This window comes from Salmo trutta, chromosome 33, assembly GCF_901001165.1.
Source record: "Salmo trutta chromosome 33, fSalTru1.1, whole genome shotgun sequence".
NCBI classification, from domain to species: Eukaryota; Metazoa; Chordata; class Actinopteri; order Salmoniformes; family Salmonidae; genus Salmo; species Salmo trutta.
This window is the reverse complement of record NC_042989.1, coordinates 16,761,191-16,776,965: the sequence shown is the minus strand read 5'-3', so window position 1 is coordinate 16,776,965 and position 15,775 is coordinate 16,761,191. Positions and strand designations below refer to the sequence as shown.

Below are 15,775 nucleotides of genomic sequence, written 5' to 3'. Positions count from 1 at the left end.
AGATATAGGTTAAGGTTAGGAAAGGGATTTGGGTTAACTAAAATGCTACATTTTTCAACTTTATATATCAATTTGACATAAACCGTATACCATCTAGCCGTGATCGCATTCGTCCTGAAAAAAAGCTAGTAGTAGACAGCTAGCTAGTAGCTAAATCTCAGATTGTGGTTGTGCGTGGTAATGTTTAGCATTATATCGATATTTTCCCTATTATGGCTGTACGTTGGTTATGCAGGTAAGCATGAGGACATGTAGCTTATCATATATTCCTGACAGTTTATAATAGTAGCTATCTCTATTATTTCAACTTTGTTTATTTAGCTAGCACCGTTCAGATATCTAATACAACGTAGCTAGCTAGCCTACATTTAGCTTGTACCTAAAAGACAAAAAAAATTACGCCACAGTAGTGTTTTCATTCATATGTGTTGATTTATTGCACTTTGGTTGACATTTTATGTTCTCAGGGAGCAAAATTACTGTCAAGGGACAGGTGAGGTGACTGGGCGTCCTTTGTTTACCAGTGGTGCACTTGTTCCAAAGAGGATCATTGTCCTCCAACATAGGGAGCCCCGTTAAAATTCTACAAAAAGTAGCTAGCTACAGCTTTCCTTCCATCACTGATTAGAACTTCAAAATAACTGGACAGGTAAAAGTAATCTGGTGGAGCCGGTGCGTTCACATGTCCACTCATGGGTTGTGTTCCAGTAGTGCACAACATTGCCAAATCTGTTTTCTTATTGGACTAGTCCAAAGGCCCCATTAGAATTCCTTTAAAGTGCACATTTCATTCCTCAGTAATAACTGACTGATGACACATGATTGGACATGTGAATGCACTGGCTCTACCAGATTACTTTTACCTGTCCAGTTATTTTGAAGTTCTAAAGACTCAAAGGTGACTCAGATGGAGGTCTAATAGGCCTGTAGATGATGCTCATTTGAGATGGGAGCTAGAAGGTAACAGTCTAGGAACATACAGAGAGGGAACTGTCAGATGAGTCAAAATACACCCGGAACGAGCCACACTGGGAGCCAAATTTGAAATACAATACATTGTATACATGGAGCAGGGTGGAAAAATCGCATTAAAAAAACTATTTCAATGTATTTTCGGAAGAACTGTGGTCACCATTCATGTAATACATTAAATATATAGTCTGCATAAGACTGAATTGGGGAGTTATTTCATAGTTTTTTCACAGGTAGGCCTACATTATTTTCCCATTTCAATCTTTTAGCAACCGTATTCTTGGAGTGACTGTTATGGGCAGAGTAGCCCATCCAATATGCACTTCAATATTTTTATATGCAACCTGGAATTAAATTTAATAGCACCAGTGCTTCTATAGTGAAACAAATCTCACATTGGTGCCATTTGCGAGCGATGTTGTTAGGCGACATTGTATCGTTGTTTCTTCTTCAGAGTGCACTGGCAATAACAATTTCATTTCACAGAGACGACACGGGTTCTTCAACTTTAGCACTAGCCAATATCCACACATTTTTGAATGATCTGAATGAAGATGATAGTGAAGGGGGTGATTGAATTTACAATATACAATTGGGGTTGGCCTCTAGCCAATTTGTTCCTGAGCTTGTAGCTAATCGGCGGGCCAGAACATATAGCCTACTATCTGCCCAATTCATATCCCCACACTGCACATTTAACACGTGGTTAGTGGGATAATCAATTAAATGACAATGTGATAATTTTGATCTGATTACAGTTAATTCACCAATGTCTCTATTAATAGGCCTTTACCTACTCTATTAAAATATGTTAATCTTAAATGTATTTCTCCAATGCCAAACCAGTGTGTCTTGTTTGCAACGAAACTGTTGCTGTTTGCAAAGAATTCAATCTGAGATGTCATTATGAATCTAAGCATGGTACTTTCAGAAGTTGATTTTCCACCCCAGACATGAGGCCAAAGTCTGACGCAGAAAGCAGGTAGGCCTATTTTAAGAAGTGCATTGTGACAGTATTGGAGGAAATAGCTATAGTGACAAATATATGGATAACATAATTGCGTCTGTCAAACAGGTGTGGTGGAAAATTCTAACCAAGTTAGAGAGACTTTGTTATTTCTTCAAACAATCAATCTTTATTAATAAGAATTGCAATAATGAAGCTGGTCAGTTATGCACTCTGATGTGTACCGCCAAGAGTTCGATGACACGAGTGAAGCCTTATAAAGATAAACTCTTATATAAGCATATACAAAACACGTTATCTTGGTATGTGTACGTGTGTGGAGAACGAGACGAAACTAGGGTAAAAGGTACAGATGTGAATTGGTCGTCTCGTTCTGTGGCAACAGCTAGTTATTCTAGTCTTCTAGTGAGTCAAAACAACAGGAAATCACTCTAGACAGTTTCTCTGAAGTAGATCATCGGTTCCCCATTTTGAAATGCAAGAAGCTATACAGCCTTAAAAAGTGCATTCATTATACAAGCATTAAAGAGGTTTGACTAAAATTCCCCTTACACAGGTAAGCCTAACTCTTATTTTTTTAAATAGTGGTCCAACAAAGCCCTCTTGTTAGTAAATTTGCCTACTCAACTTTCAGCATAGGGCGCTGCCCATATTGATTTTAGAAACCGCGATCCACGTGGCTGTATCTCAACAGATATTTTTTCTATTTCATCCAATTGTATTCTATTCTCTGGTTTTTACCATGGACCTATTCCCCTAATATTATAATTAAGCTTTCACATATGTTTTTTACACTTTTTATCAAGCTGTTGGTGCTTGCTTCTATTTATGCCAAATCAGTTGACCGCTGTAGGTTGAACTTCTTGTTTCCTAACATTATTCCTTTACAATTTTTTGTAGTGAATAAAGAAGACCCTATACCCATCATATCCCACATATGTTAATCAAAGCAGCGGTGGAGTGGCTTGTCTGTCCTGGAGATCATGTGGCGGGCTTATAGTGTGTTCTTTCAATCAGTTTAGATGTCGTGAAAAAATGAAATAGTAAGCCTATAGGCTACTCCAGTGACATGTAATAGTCTATTCACTTTATTTTTATGCAAACCTCCAGAACATACATTGCGAAACTTGAAAGAACTCGTGGTTCTCACGGTCAAGCGAAATTATACAATGTATCACTTGTACTCTCTGAAGAGGAAAGAATAATATGATTTATTTGACAATTAAAAAAAAAATATATATAACCACACATGTTGATCCAATACATTTAAAAATCATTCAGGATAACACAACGAAGTTTAGAAAAGTATTTCCATTGTGGTCTTCTTAATACAATACAATAGCCTAACAACATCGTTCGCAAATGGCACAGATGTGAGTTTCTTTTTACTATAGAAGCACTGGGCCTCTTAGATGTTAATTCCAAGTTGCATATCAAAGTTTTTAGGCTCATATGACGGTCTGCTCTGCCATTTCGCTCCTTCACACCAGGGCTGCCAACAATATAGGGTTGCTATAATACGTAAAGGGAAAATAATTGACCTGTGGAAAAACTATAAAATAGCTCCACTACCATAAGATATATTAAAGCTGCAATATGTACCTTTTTGGGGGACTGACCAAATTCACATAGAAATGTGAGTTTTAGATCTGTAATTCTCATTGAAAGCATGTATAGGAAGTGTTAGATCTATTATATGTACCCTATTTCTATGCTTCACTTTTTTTAGTATAGTTTTTGCTTCTTTTACTTTTGTACACCAACTTTAAAAAGCTGAAAATACAATATTTTGGGTTATTGAAAATATATTTCACAGCTGTTTAGATGGTACAATGATTCGCTACACTATACATTGCTTGTTTTGTCACAAACTGAAATTAGGCGAACTATTTGAATTTTTGCAACCAGAAAATGGCAGAGCAATTTCTGCATATTGCACCTTTAATTGAATAGTGACCACAGCCCTTCCGAAAATATATTGAACAAAAATATAAACGCAACAATTTCAAAGATTTTACTGATTTACAGTTCATATAAGGAAATCAGTCAATTGAAATAAATTAATTAGGCCCTAATCTATGGATTTCACATGACTGGGAATACAGATATGCATCTGTTGGTCACAGGTACCTTTAAAAAAAAATTAGGGGCATGGATCAGAAAACCAGTCAGTATCTGGAGTAACCGTCATTTGCCTCATGCAGTACGACACATCTCCTTCGCATAGAGTTGATCAGGCTGTTGATTGTGGAATGTTGGCCCACTCAATGGCTGTTCAAAGTTGCTGGATAATGGCGGGAACTGGAACACGCTGTCGTACACATCGATCCAGAGTATCCCAAACATGCTCAATGGGTGACATGTCTCTTTTTACTTCAGCTCATGAAACACTTTACATGTTGCATTTATATTTTTATTCAGTGTACATTTAAATTGTGTTTTAATGCAATTTTGTCCCACCCTGATCCATTTGAAATTTGGCTCCCAGTGTGTCTTTACTTCCGGGCTATTTTGATGCAACTTTCAATTCCTTCTCTGTATGCTCCTAGGTCACAGTTAGTGATGCAATGGTAAAACAATGGGTGGATTAACGCTGATTGTGCTGCATTTACCCTCCACTAAACCACTGGTCATAGTGCTTACAAATATGGCCATTGGCCAAGGTTTTATTCAGGGTCACACTATCTAATATTCAGTAGGCAGAAAACAGAGAAGATACCTGGGACCTATTCAGGTTCAAATGTTGCAGATACAGGCTAAATATGAACTGACACAATTACCTGTCATATTCTGCATTACACACCATATGTAGGGGGCCCAAGACCGACCATCGGTCATTCAGTGGTCAACCATCCTCCACAGTCCCCATGATGTGTTCTACACCGTTGCCAGTAGGTGGTTATGAATCATGGTCAAATTTTCCGATTCTATATGTCTTGGCCAACCATCGCTCAATTCTTGTAGTCTGTTCTAGGCTATACACTTCTGTCTGAATGTCCTGCAATATATTCTCCTGAATTTAAGCCCCTGGGCCGTAACTAATCCATTTTGTGTACAGGCAGTCTTACCTCTTAAATCCTGTATGGATATGGAAGTTGGCATAAAATATTTACAAAAATTGGATCTATGTCATTGTGGTATTCCATCAGCACCTTAGTTGGTCTCACGTTTCTGCCAGAGATGCCAAGTGCTTTATATCCCATGTAAATACAATACATTTCAAATTGTTTTTAATAGGAAATATAACATCTAACTCCTGCGCAACTCTGTATACGATCCCTTTGTACAGTCCACTGTAGGCTAGTTTATGACGCGCGTGAACAAACCCTCTGAATTGATGCGTGGGAGGGGCAACACCGCAGTGCATAGTGCTGTTGGACTGTACCGAGGAGAATCAGCCATTGAAAACAAGTTATCGTTACATACCTACATAAAGAGAAAGGATACGTATTTGGATGACACAACATCGATTATGATCATTGTTGGCTAGCTGATGGAAACGGACATCTTTAGAAATGTGCGCGAATGTCTTTGGCGCTTTGAAAAGGTGAGACATTTCATGTGCAGCTGGGAAGGTGGCGAGACATTGCTGGCGTCTGTTACATTGAAACAGAAACCTAGCAACTGACAGTTTTGAAAATACGTTTTGTCTGAGAGATAGGCCAGAGGCAGCACTGCAAGCCTATGTGGCGGTATGTGAGTTGGTGCATGCATTCTTTGCGGTGTCACGGTTGTTGTGTTCACTGCTATTTCTATCTCCTTTCGTCGGTAAGTAAATTATTAGATCGGCTGCTTACGATTACATAATGCTTAAAGCCCTCTGTAGTAGGCATGTAGTAACGTTACTGTAGATAGGCATGCATGCAATGCAAAGTATTTGCTCACTGGTTTGCTGCGTTTTGAAGAGGGACTGTTCTAGAACTCGTATTGGAGAATGGGTCTCTCAGACAATAAGCCTCAGGAGCATCACCTTACACCCGGGTTCCCCAACTGGTGATTTTATTTGCCCCCCAAGTCTGAGACAAATTCTTTTCATTTTGTTTCATTGTTGGACATAAAATACTAAAAACACCAGCAAATCAGCTCAAAGTGATTTACATTTAGGAAAGTTTCCCCACGCATAATAGAGAAATGGATGAGATCGTATACAAACGTAAGTAAGGTTTGAAACGATTGTTTTAGTCAAATGTTATATCTGTTTGAGCTTCCTGCGGTCAATTTGAAGTCTACAAATTATTTGTAATTATGTTCCGGCCACCTGACCATCCGCTCCCCCAAAAATTGTCCCGCAGCTTTATTTAGTTGATCCCTGCCTTACACAGCTCAATTCTAGACTACAGGTATCAATGTATTGATGACCTGGGTCTAAGATATGTAAACATATTAGCCATGTTGGCAGCCCACAGAAGACTTCAAGTTTGATCTGTTTGCTCATATCTAGTTCTGTGTCGGGCAATTTTTGATTTGTAAACTGTTGGCCTCACAGGTAGCCTAAGCCGTGCCCCATTGTGGCCAGAAAAGGGGCATTTGCCGGTGGCATCCTGGTTTGGAGACCTTTCCAGAGACTCAGAATGTGGTCATAACAATGTTTGTCCCTTCCTGATAGGCTACCTCTCTCTGGCATACAGAGTGAGGTTACATATCTGGGAGGTTTGACTAGCCTTTCGGGTTTAATTTATTACTCATCCTAAACTGACAGCAAAATTAAATGTATGCTGTTTTATTCAATGTAACTCATGTAGATAGGATTTTGTTTGCGAAGGTCTAGTTGTCGATTTGTGTGGATTCGGCCCATGGTTGTCACCATGCTTTTAGGTAGTACAATAGCAGCACAGTATTATTTGTGATGGTCTTTCATACTACTGTGTCGGGTTATATTAATTCAAAAGACAACAAGTAGCCTAGTGCCTGTCTCTCTCCTGAGGCCTGTTCTGGAAAAATGAAATCATTTTCTCTTTCATTTCTCGTTTAGCCCTCAGAAATACCTGTTGTCCTTTCTGTGTCAATCCATTTCAATTCAGCAAGCCATGACACCCACCATCTCACATTATTCTCAAATCGTTTCTGTAGTTAAACAGATAAGATTCCTACAACATTATTTTGTAGAAATGTAATTTGATCTCTGATTCGTTTTTAAAAGAAGCTATAATTGCACCCAAAATGACCATTTTAATTTATAGGATTCATATAGTATTCAGTAAATATAGTACCTAACATCTTATTTTGACCAAACTTTTTTTTCTAACAATGTGTAAGAAAGTGGTGATCAGCCCAGTCATTCTGGATGGAGGCTAACGGTTTAATCTAAATTACACTATAGTGCCTGGAAATACAATGGCATTGCAAAAGTAGTCATATTTAGTAGGAAATAACTTCATCAGCATTATCATGTCGCCAAATTTACTTTAGACAGATGGTAATGTTGTCATTAGCTATTAAAGTTTGTCAAACATAGCTAACAATGCTAACTTTAGCCAGCTAAAATCCAGTGGCCTCCCCTCAATCTTAGCTAGCTAATGTTCTACTGCATCTAAAGTCAATATGTTGACCTCAAAATGATGACAAAAGGTTTTCCGACTAATTATTTGCCTCCTTTTGAATTTCATTGTATTTCCAAGCCACTAATGCACTTTTGATTAAATCTTCATCAGCACTCATTGACGATGCATTGAGTAGAATGCTCAGTCGGGTATCAGTCCAAAACGAATGTTCAAAACAGTATTTTGACAAAACATGCAACCCATGAATTGATAAGGTATGACATCAACCCATGCTTTGGTTTTGTTGGCCACTGTTTCAAATGCTAACTTTTAAGCATTTTTGGCACAAATCCAATTCAAGTCAATGGTACCTATATTAGCATTTAAACGCTTCATGTTTGCCACAAATGCAAAAAAGTTAGCATTTGAAACAGTGGCCAGGTAAACAAAACAAAATAATGGGTTGCTGTCAGACATTGTCCATAGACTGCTTACATGGTAAGGAAACCAATATGTCATTTGGGTGAACTATCCCTTAAACATTGAGGGGTTCTTAAAAAAAATCACTTAATAGCAGGAACAGCACCATTTGGTGGTCAGAACCTGGTATTATCAGGATGTGGGATGGGACATAAACCTAACAACGTCAATGACTAATTGAACAGGGAAAAACAAACAAAAACAAATTCACTGAGAATACATTACATCGGCTGAAGAAACAATACTCCAAGCTGCAGCTCCATACTACTTGTCAAACACAGAGAACTGATACTGTATAGTCATTGTTGGGTTGGGATTGGTGTGGGGGTCCGTGGGAGGCTTTTGACAATTTCTTTGGATTCCTCATGTCTTACTCAATGTTAGAAAAAAAAGTTTGGTCCAAATCAAATGTTAGTTCCTATATTTACTGAATATAATACAAATCCTATAAATTAAAATGGCCAATTTGAATGCTAATCTTATCTGTTACTAGCAACAAAATAGATTTCAGAACAATCGTGTGGCGTGTAGGAGAATACTATAAGCCCTAGGCCTATATTGTCTCAACTGACTTTTTCCAATGGCTCTCCTTTAGAGGTCGACCGATTATGATTTTTCAACGCCGATACCGATTATTGGAGGCCCAAAAAAATCCGATACCGATTAATCGGCCGATTTAAAAAATATATATATATATATATTTTTTTATATATATATATATATAAATATTTGATTTATTTATTTGTAATAATCACAATTACAACAATACTGAATGAACACTTATTTTAACATAATACATCAATAAAATCAATTTAGCCTCAAATAAATAATGAAACATGTTCAATTTGGTTTAAATAATGCAAAAACAAAGTATTGGAGAAGAAAGTAAAAGTGCAATATGTGCCATGTAAAAAAGCTAACGTTTAAGTTCCTTGATCAAACCATGAGAACATATGAAAGCTGGTGGTTCCTTTTAACATGAGTCTTCAATATTCCCAGGTAAGATGTTTTAGGTTGTAGTTATTATAGGACTATTTCTCTCTATACGATTTGTATTTCATATACCTTTGACTATTGGATGTTCTTATAGGCACTTTATTATTGCCAGTGTAGCAATATAGCTTCCGTCCCTCTCCTCGCTCCTACCTGGGCTCGAACCAGGAACACATCGACAACAGCCACCCTCGAAGCATCGTTACCCATGTAGAGGAAGGGGAAACAACTACTCCAAGTCTCAGAGCGAGTGACGTTTGAAACGCTATTAACGCGCACCCGGCCAACTAGCTAGCCATTTCATATCGGTTACACCAGCCTAATCTTGGGAGTTGACAGGCTTGAAGTCATAAACAGCGCAATGCATTGCGAAGGGCTGCTGGCAAAACGCACAAAAGTGCTATTTTGAATGAATGCTTACGAGCCTGCTGGTGCCTACCATCGTTCAGTCAGACTGCTCTATCAAATCATAGACTTAATTATAACATAATAACACACAGAAACACGAGCCTTAGGTCATTAATATGGTCGAATCCGGAAACTATCATCTCGAAAACAAAACGTCATTCCTGTTACATTGCACAACCTTCAGTGTTATGTCATAATTACGTAAAATTCTGTCAAATTAGTTCGCAACGAGCCAGGCGGCCCAAACTGTTGCATATACCCTGACTGCGTGCAATGAACGCAAAATGACACAATTTCACCTGGTTAATATTGCCTGCTAACCTGGATTTCTTTTAGCTAAATATGCAGGTTTAAAAATGTATACTTCTGTGTATTGATTTTAAGAAAGGCATTGATGTTTATGGTTAGGTACAGTCGTGCAACGATTGTGCTTTTTTCGCAAATGCGCTTTTGTTAAATCATCCCCGTTTGGCGAAGTTGGCTTTCTTTGTTAGGAAGAAAGTGTCTTCACAGTTCGCAACGAGCCAGGCGGCCCAAACTGCTGCATATACCCTGACTCTGTTTGCAAGAGAAGTGACACATTTTCCCTAGTTTAAAGAAATTCATGTTAGCAGGCAATATTAACTAAATATGCAGGTTTAAAAATATATACTTGTGTATTGATTTTAAGAAAGGCATTGATGTTTATGGTTTGAGCAACGTGTACCTAAGCGATTATATGCAACGCAGGACAGGCTAGATAAACTAGTAATATCATCAACCATGTGTAGTTAACTAGTGATTATGATTGATTGTTTTTTATAAGATAAGTTTAATGCTAGCTAGCAACTTACCTTAGCTTCTTACTGCATTCGCGTAACCTCGTGGAGTGCAATGTAAAGCAGGTGGTTAGAGCGTTGGACTAGTTAACCGTAAGGTTGCAAGATTGAATCCCTGAGCTGACAAGGTAAAAATGTGTCGTTCTGCCCCTGAACAAGGCAGTTAACCCACCGTTCCTAGGCCGTCATTGAAAATAAGAATGTGTTCTTAACTGACTTGCCTAGTTAAATAAAGGTAAAAAAAATAAAAAAATCGGCGTCCAAAAATACCGATTTCCGATTGTTATGAAAACTTGAAATCGGCCCTAATTAATCGGCCATTCCGATTAATCGGTCGACCTCTACTCTTTTTAGACAATACTACATATAGACTATAGTCAAAACCTATGTAACACTGACATTATTTGAGGCTTTTCATTTGGGTTTATTATCTGAGTGGTATTGCAATGTAACCAATAGACATGTTTTCCTCGGGACTGTCTAAATATGGTTTAAATGGACCCTAGTAATCCCATAATGACTGCCAAATCGGCGCGCTCTCACCATAATCCCCTTTTGGAAAAATCCCTCACATGGTGAACAACAGTGACACACTGTCTCTTTAAGAATGAGAAGAATGACCTGTCTATTGTGACATTACAGACACATCACTTAAATAGCAGCAGAGGAACCGCCTGCAAATACAATATTTTGAGAGCCTCTCAATCTGCGGTGTCTGGATGCCGATGGTGCAGAACTTAGGCTACTTACTGGTGTGTTCTTCTGAGCCAGCTTGATCTTATTCATTGAGTTTTCCCTCTGGAGTTTTTGTAAGTAGTGTTGTTGACTATTTTATACAATTAAGGAAACAGTCATCTTTGAGTGAAAGGAATTAGTTCTGTTGGGTGTCATTTTCAGTCCGCTCAGACGTTCCCTAAAGAATGTAACTCAATTATGGTTATTTCAGACCTGGGGTGTAAAACGGCATTGTTGTCGCTGCAGTAACCAGACGTAGTTCAGTGGCGTTCATTAGACAGCCTTGGACATAAACTGAAATAGTAGCCAGCACTGTGTCTGGAGCTGTAGCCTACTTTCAGTAAGGAGTTTAATGATTGTCATGCTAGTGTTATAATTGAATGTTTTAATTAATTTATTGCCTGTTTTTAGGACATGCCTGCATAATTCTTGTTGGTTAAACGGTCACACTAACAAATTGGTATTGTACTTTGATCAAGTGCATCAAGTTCATTTAAACCTCCAGTAACTATTTGTTCTTTGAGGTAAGAACAGTGTACAGCGTCTTGTTCACGCTTGCTTTTATTTTGGGTGGAGCTTGGAAAACCGCAGGCAGCTTAGGACAACATTACATAATGGAAACAAGAACACCTGGCCTAACATACGGAATTGGACAAGCCTCATACTGATAAGCTTCTTTTTTTCTTCACATTTTCCTATTTTAAAGTTGAACAACTGATTGAAAAAATATTACATTTTAGAGAGTGTAGATTTTGCCTATGAATGTGTTTAGTTATGAACTTTTGTTATTGCATTTGTGCTGTGCCTGTTTTGCAGCTTGTTTGGAAAGCCCTTTGATGGTGGAAAGAGGATGGACCATGGCAGCCAGCAGCAGCACCCAGCCATGATACGGCTCTATGAGGTCCAGCGGGAGGTCCAGTCTCTGGGCCCTCAGGTGTGCACCTTCAGTGGGTTGAAGAACGAGCGGGAGTATCGACGGCTGGAGCGCGAGCTGACCCGGCTGCTCCTGGAGGTGGACCAGGTGGACACGGAGGGCAGGGTAGACCTACAGGGGGCACGCAAGAGAGCAGCCCAGGAGGTGGAGGGGCTGCTGCGCTACCTTGAGGAGAACGCCACCCACCCGTCCCGCCTGGCCATCGAGGAGCTGAGCCGGGAGGCCCAGAGGCTGGTGGAGCAGGGGGTGGTGGAACCGCAGCGGGCCGGGGGCACAGCAGAGATCAGTGATGAGCTGGTGGATGCCGTGCAGGAGCTGATACTGAGGCTTACCCAGGTGAAGACAGGAGGAAGTGTGCCCCTCCGTAAGGCTCGCTATCGGGCCCTGACACGACTGTGTGCCGTGCAGGACGTGATCGAGGGGCGCACGCGCCAGCAGACCCTCCCCCTGTCAGAAGACACGCACGTGGCCGTGCAGAGGATCAATCAGGTGATGGTGCAGGTGAGTGGGGCGCGCAGCCAGCTGGTGGCACTGCTGATGGGGCTGAGTGGGAGGGATAGCTGTGCCCACCTGTCCCGCGTGCTCACTGAGCTCCTGGTGGAGCTGGACGCCCTGGATGTGTCGGGGAACGCAGCGGTCCGGAACTACCGCAAACAGGTGGTGGAGGAGATCAACGGCCTGCTCAAACACCTGGACCTGGAGGGAGAGGGAGACGACACCCGCAGGTACACAGCTTTACTACAATTACAAATAATAGTACAGAAAGGAAATACGGTATGCATGTGTGTATACATGCTTTCAGGTACATCTTGGCTCAGAAATGTGATGTTGTATACATCTTTTTCTTTTTTCAGGTATGACTTGGCGCAGAATGACTCAATCCGTCAGATTGAGGCGGTGCGGGGTCGAGTGGGCCAGCTGCGCGGGGAGGTCCTGCGACACTGTGGGGTGGGCGACCTCTTCAGGCCCAAGCCTGAGCTCCAGAGTCTCCTCACACACCTGGACCAGGTGGACACGGCCCGTAACCCCTGTATCCGTGAGGCCCGCCGACGCGCTGTGCTAGAGGTCCAGGCTGTCATCACCTTCCTGGACCTCCGTGAGGCCCTGATCTGCCGCCAGCCAGGCTCCAACGAGCCCCCACAACACAGGGCTGTGTGGATGGTCCTGGGCAGCCTGTCAGACCTCCAGGCCCAGGTACTCTGCTTCAACGGCAAGCGGGCCGACAAGAGCTACATATTGCTTGAGGAGCTTCTAACTAAACAGCTGCTGGCCCTGGATGCAGTTGACCCACAGGGTGATGAGATGACCAAAGTGGCCCGCAAGCAGGCAGTCAAGTTTGCCCAGAACATCCTCAGCTATCTGGACATGAAGACAGACGAGTGGGAATACTGATCCACTGGAAAAGACTATACATAGCTGAAGTATGCGTCCGCCGACCTATTAAATTGTATATATACACTGGTGTATCATCACTCTAAGAGTTGGGGTCTGTACATTTTGACTAAATCCCAGAATGCACTGCAGCAGCGCTTTTGGTCTCTTTGTTGTCATTGTCGCTGGCCTGTGGGTAAAAAAAACAACTCAAGAACATTTTTGTGAAATACAATTTGGAGAAAAGTGTTATGACGTGCTTTTGAAAGTTTATTGAGCATCTTTTTGAAATCTACTGTATGTGTATGAGTTTTGATCAGTGCTGTTGTGTGGTTGTAAAGCCTGCGGCCAAAAGCACTGAAGCCTGTTATGGTGGTGGTCAGAGTAGTTAAGATCCAGTCACGTCGTCTGTTTTTCAAAAGCAGGAGTGGGACTAGAGTAATTACATCTCAATGGTATCCATGTTTTGCTTGACTACTTTGGAGGTCAGTTGTAAATTAACTCAGCCAAACGATGTCTGTGATGTCTCAAAATACTTCTTTACCGAGATGAACAGAGAGTGTACATCAGCACTGTGAGACAAGATCTTCACCTGTTCATTTTGCTTCTCTGTTCTCTTTCTTCCTTTAATCAACACTTCTGAGGCAAACTCCCCTAACCATGGCTGGACACACCAGTCTCTGGCAACTGTTCAGATGACAAATGAAAAGGAGAGCTTATTCATGGCTTTACCCACTGTCCTACAATAATGAGGATGGGCATGGAACTCAGTGAAGTTAAACGGCCTGTGAGATCCTTTGTCAACTTTGAGGGTTAGTTAAAGGCCTAGTTGTAAAGACTGAATATTTGTAGTCACGATAAATTACTATGTTTGTCTGTAATTTGTAGCTAAATGTTGATTGTGACTTGTGTGTTTGTGAGGCTATATCCTGTCTGCATTGAATTTAGTGAAGGGGAAAAACAGTGTGGAGGTGGTTTTGTTTTTGTCTGTGATTTTTCTATTGTCAGAGGAGTGTGTCTGGGAGCCCTGGTGAGGGTCACTGATTTTACGTTACTATTATTATAGCTGTTGACAGTGATCACAGTGGACAGGGCAGTCTAAAACTGCTTCAGCAGAGTCTTTCCTTTCACCCCCCTTTCTGGTGTTTTTATCCCAAACAAAGCAGCCCCCACCATACTCCACACACAAGCTAGGGAGGGACTGGCTGCTACCTTTTACAAAAGAATCCTGAATGCACAAAGACAAGAAAAAGCACTAAATGGGTGACTGAGGAGCACCTAGGAAATTGTCACCGTGAGAAATTTGCACTTTTTACAAATTTTCAGCATTATACCTCAGCTGTTAATAAATGGACCCCTGCATGCCTGGTAGATAGCCCTAAGTACTAACAGAGCATAAACAGTCCTCAGTTAACTCCCACAGAACTCCCAGACTCTCAACACGACAGGGGTTATTCAACCCTTCCCCTGCTGCTGTTGAAAAACATATGGCACAAAAACAGTGAAATCCAGCTACACGGTCATGGGATGTCTGACTCATAAGTGAGATAATGATTCGATTAGACAGTGTTCAGTGTGGCCTTCATGTAATGGGTGTTTTGTTCACACAGCAAACCTAATGCTGTCTCAAATTAACCAACCCTGCCAGATCAGAAGCTAACACTAGCTACTGTTATAATTCTCCTCTTGATCTGCTCACGTACCAGTAGGTGTGATTATCAACGCACAGTTGCACACAACCTTGCAAAAATAGAACAAACCTCTTATCTGAAAGCAATGCAAGGTGTTCTATGTATGCATCAGTTGCATCCAGTGTTTGAAAATGCATTGAACATTTTAGGGGTAGAATGTATCATTTTGTCAGGGAAGAATGTTATAAGTTTGTTTTATTTTTCCAAGTACCAAAGCTGATTAATTTCAAGGAAACTTTTTATGTTCCTTACTCTGTGGTGGACCTTTTGGTTTGCTTACTTTGCAAATGGCAGGAATGTGTCTGTGGGGTACAGTATTAAATGTTTTAATTTGACGATCTGTTTCTCCAGTCGCCTTTGACTAAGTGGATTGTGACAGGCTTTGCTGTGTTTCTCATACAAGATGCACGTGTACAAACGCACACTGAGGTTTAAATGATGTGTGAATGCTTCAATAATAGGTTTGTTAGACTTTTTATTCCGACTCCAAAATAAAAAAGGTGTGTTCCGGATCTAGTTGTGTAAAGACCTTTTTATTTTTTTATTCCTGGTTTTGCCATTCCCATGACAACACTATCATATGAGTAGACAGGTTACAAAACTCCATGTATAAAAACAACTACAATTTGTTAACCTTCAAAATATCAATAATATATTTAGAATACTTTCCATTGGGAGTAGTATATCTAGCTAGATTTGTACTGCCAATGTACTTTTTATCTGCTTTTTGTCTGCTACAGATTTGAAAGGCCACCCAAATGAAGCCCAATGTATCACCCATTTATGTATGTACATACACTACCGTTCCAAAGTTTGGGGTCACTTAGAAATGTGACGCCAAATGTTTATTTTTTAATTTTTTGTCCATTTAAAATAACATCAAATTGATCAGAAATACAGTGTAGACATTGTTAATGTTGTAAATG

General features: G+C 40.4%; 1 protein-coding gene across 5 annotated transcripts; it reads left to right on the top strand.

Annotated features, from left to right (window-relative positions):
• The first annotated feature begins 99 nt into the window (after window positions 1–99).
• LOC115172506 (BAG family molecular chaperone regulator 5) lies at window positions 100–15,361 on the top strand. 5 transcript variants are annotated; one of them, XM_029730019.1, is made up of 3 exons: window positions 100–235; window positions 11,670–12,512; window positions 12,642–15,361. In XM_029730019.1, exons 1-3 carry the CDS (start codon window positions 213–215, stop codon window positions 13,177–13,179), a joined length of 1,404 nt encoding a protein of 467 aa, XP_029585879.1. In that variant the 5' UTR covers window positions 100–212; the 3' UTR covers window positions 13,180–15,361. The 5 variants fall into 5 exon arrangements, with proteins under 5 accessions (XP_029585879.1, XP_029585880.1, XP_029585878.1 ...); XM_029730020.1 differs by lacking the exon at window positions 100–235 and adding an exon at window positions 664–2,495; XM_029730018.1 differs by lacking the exon at window positions 100–235 and adding an exon at window positions 4,288–5,486.
• The last annotated feature ends 414 nt before the right edge of the window (window positions 15,362–15,775 follow it).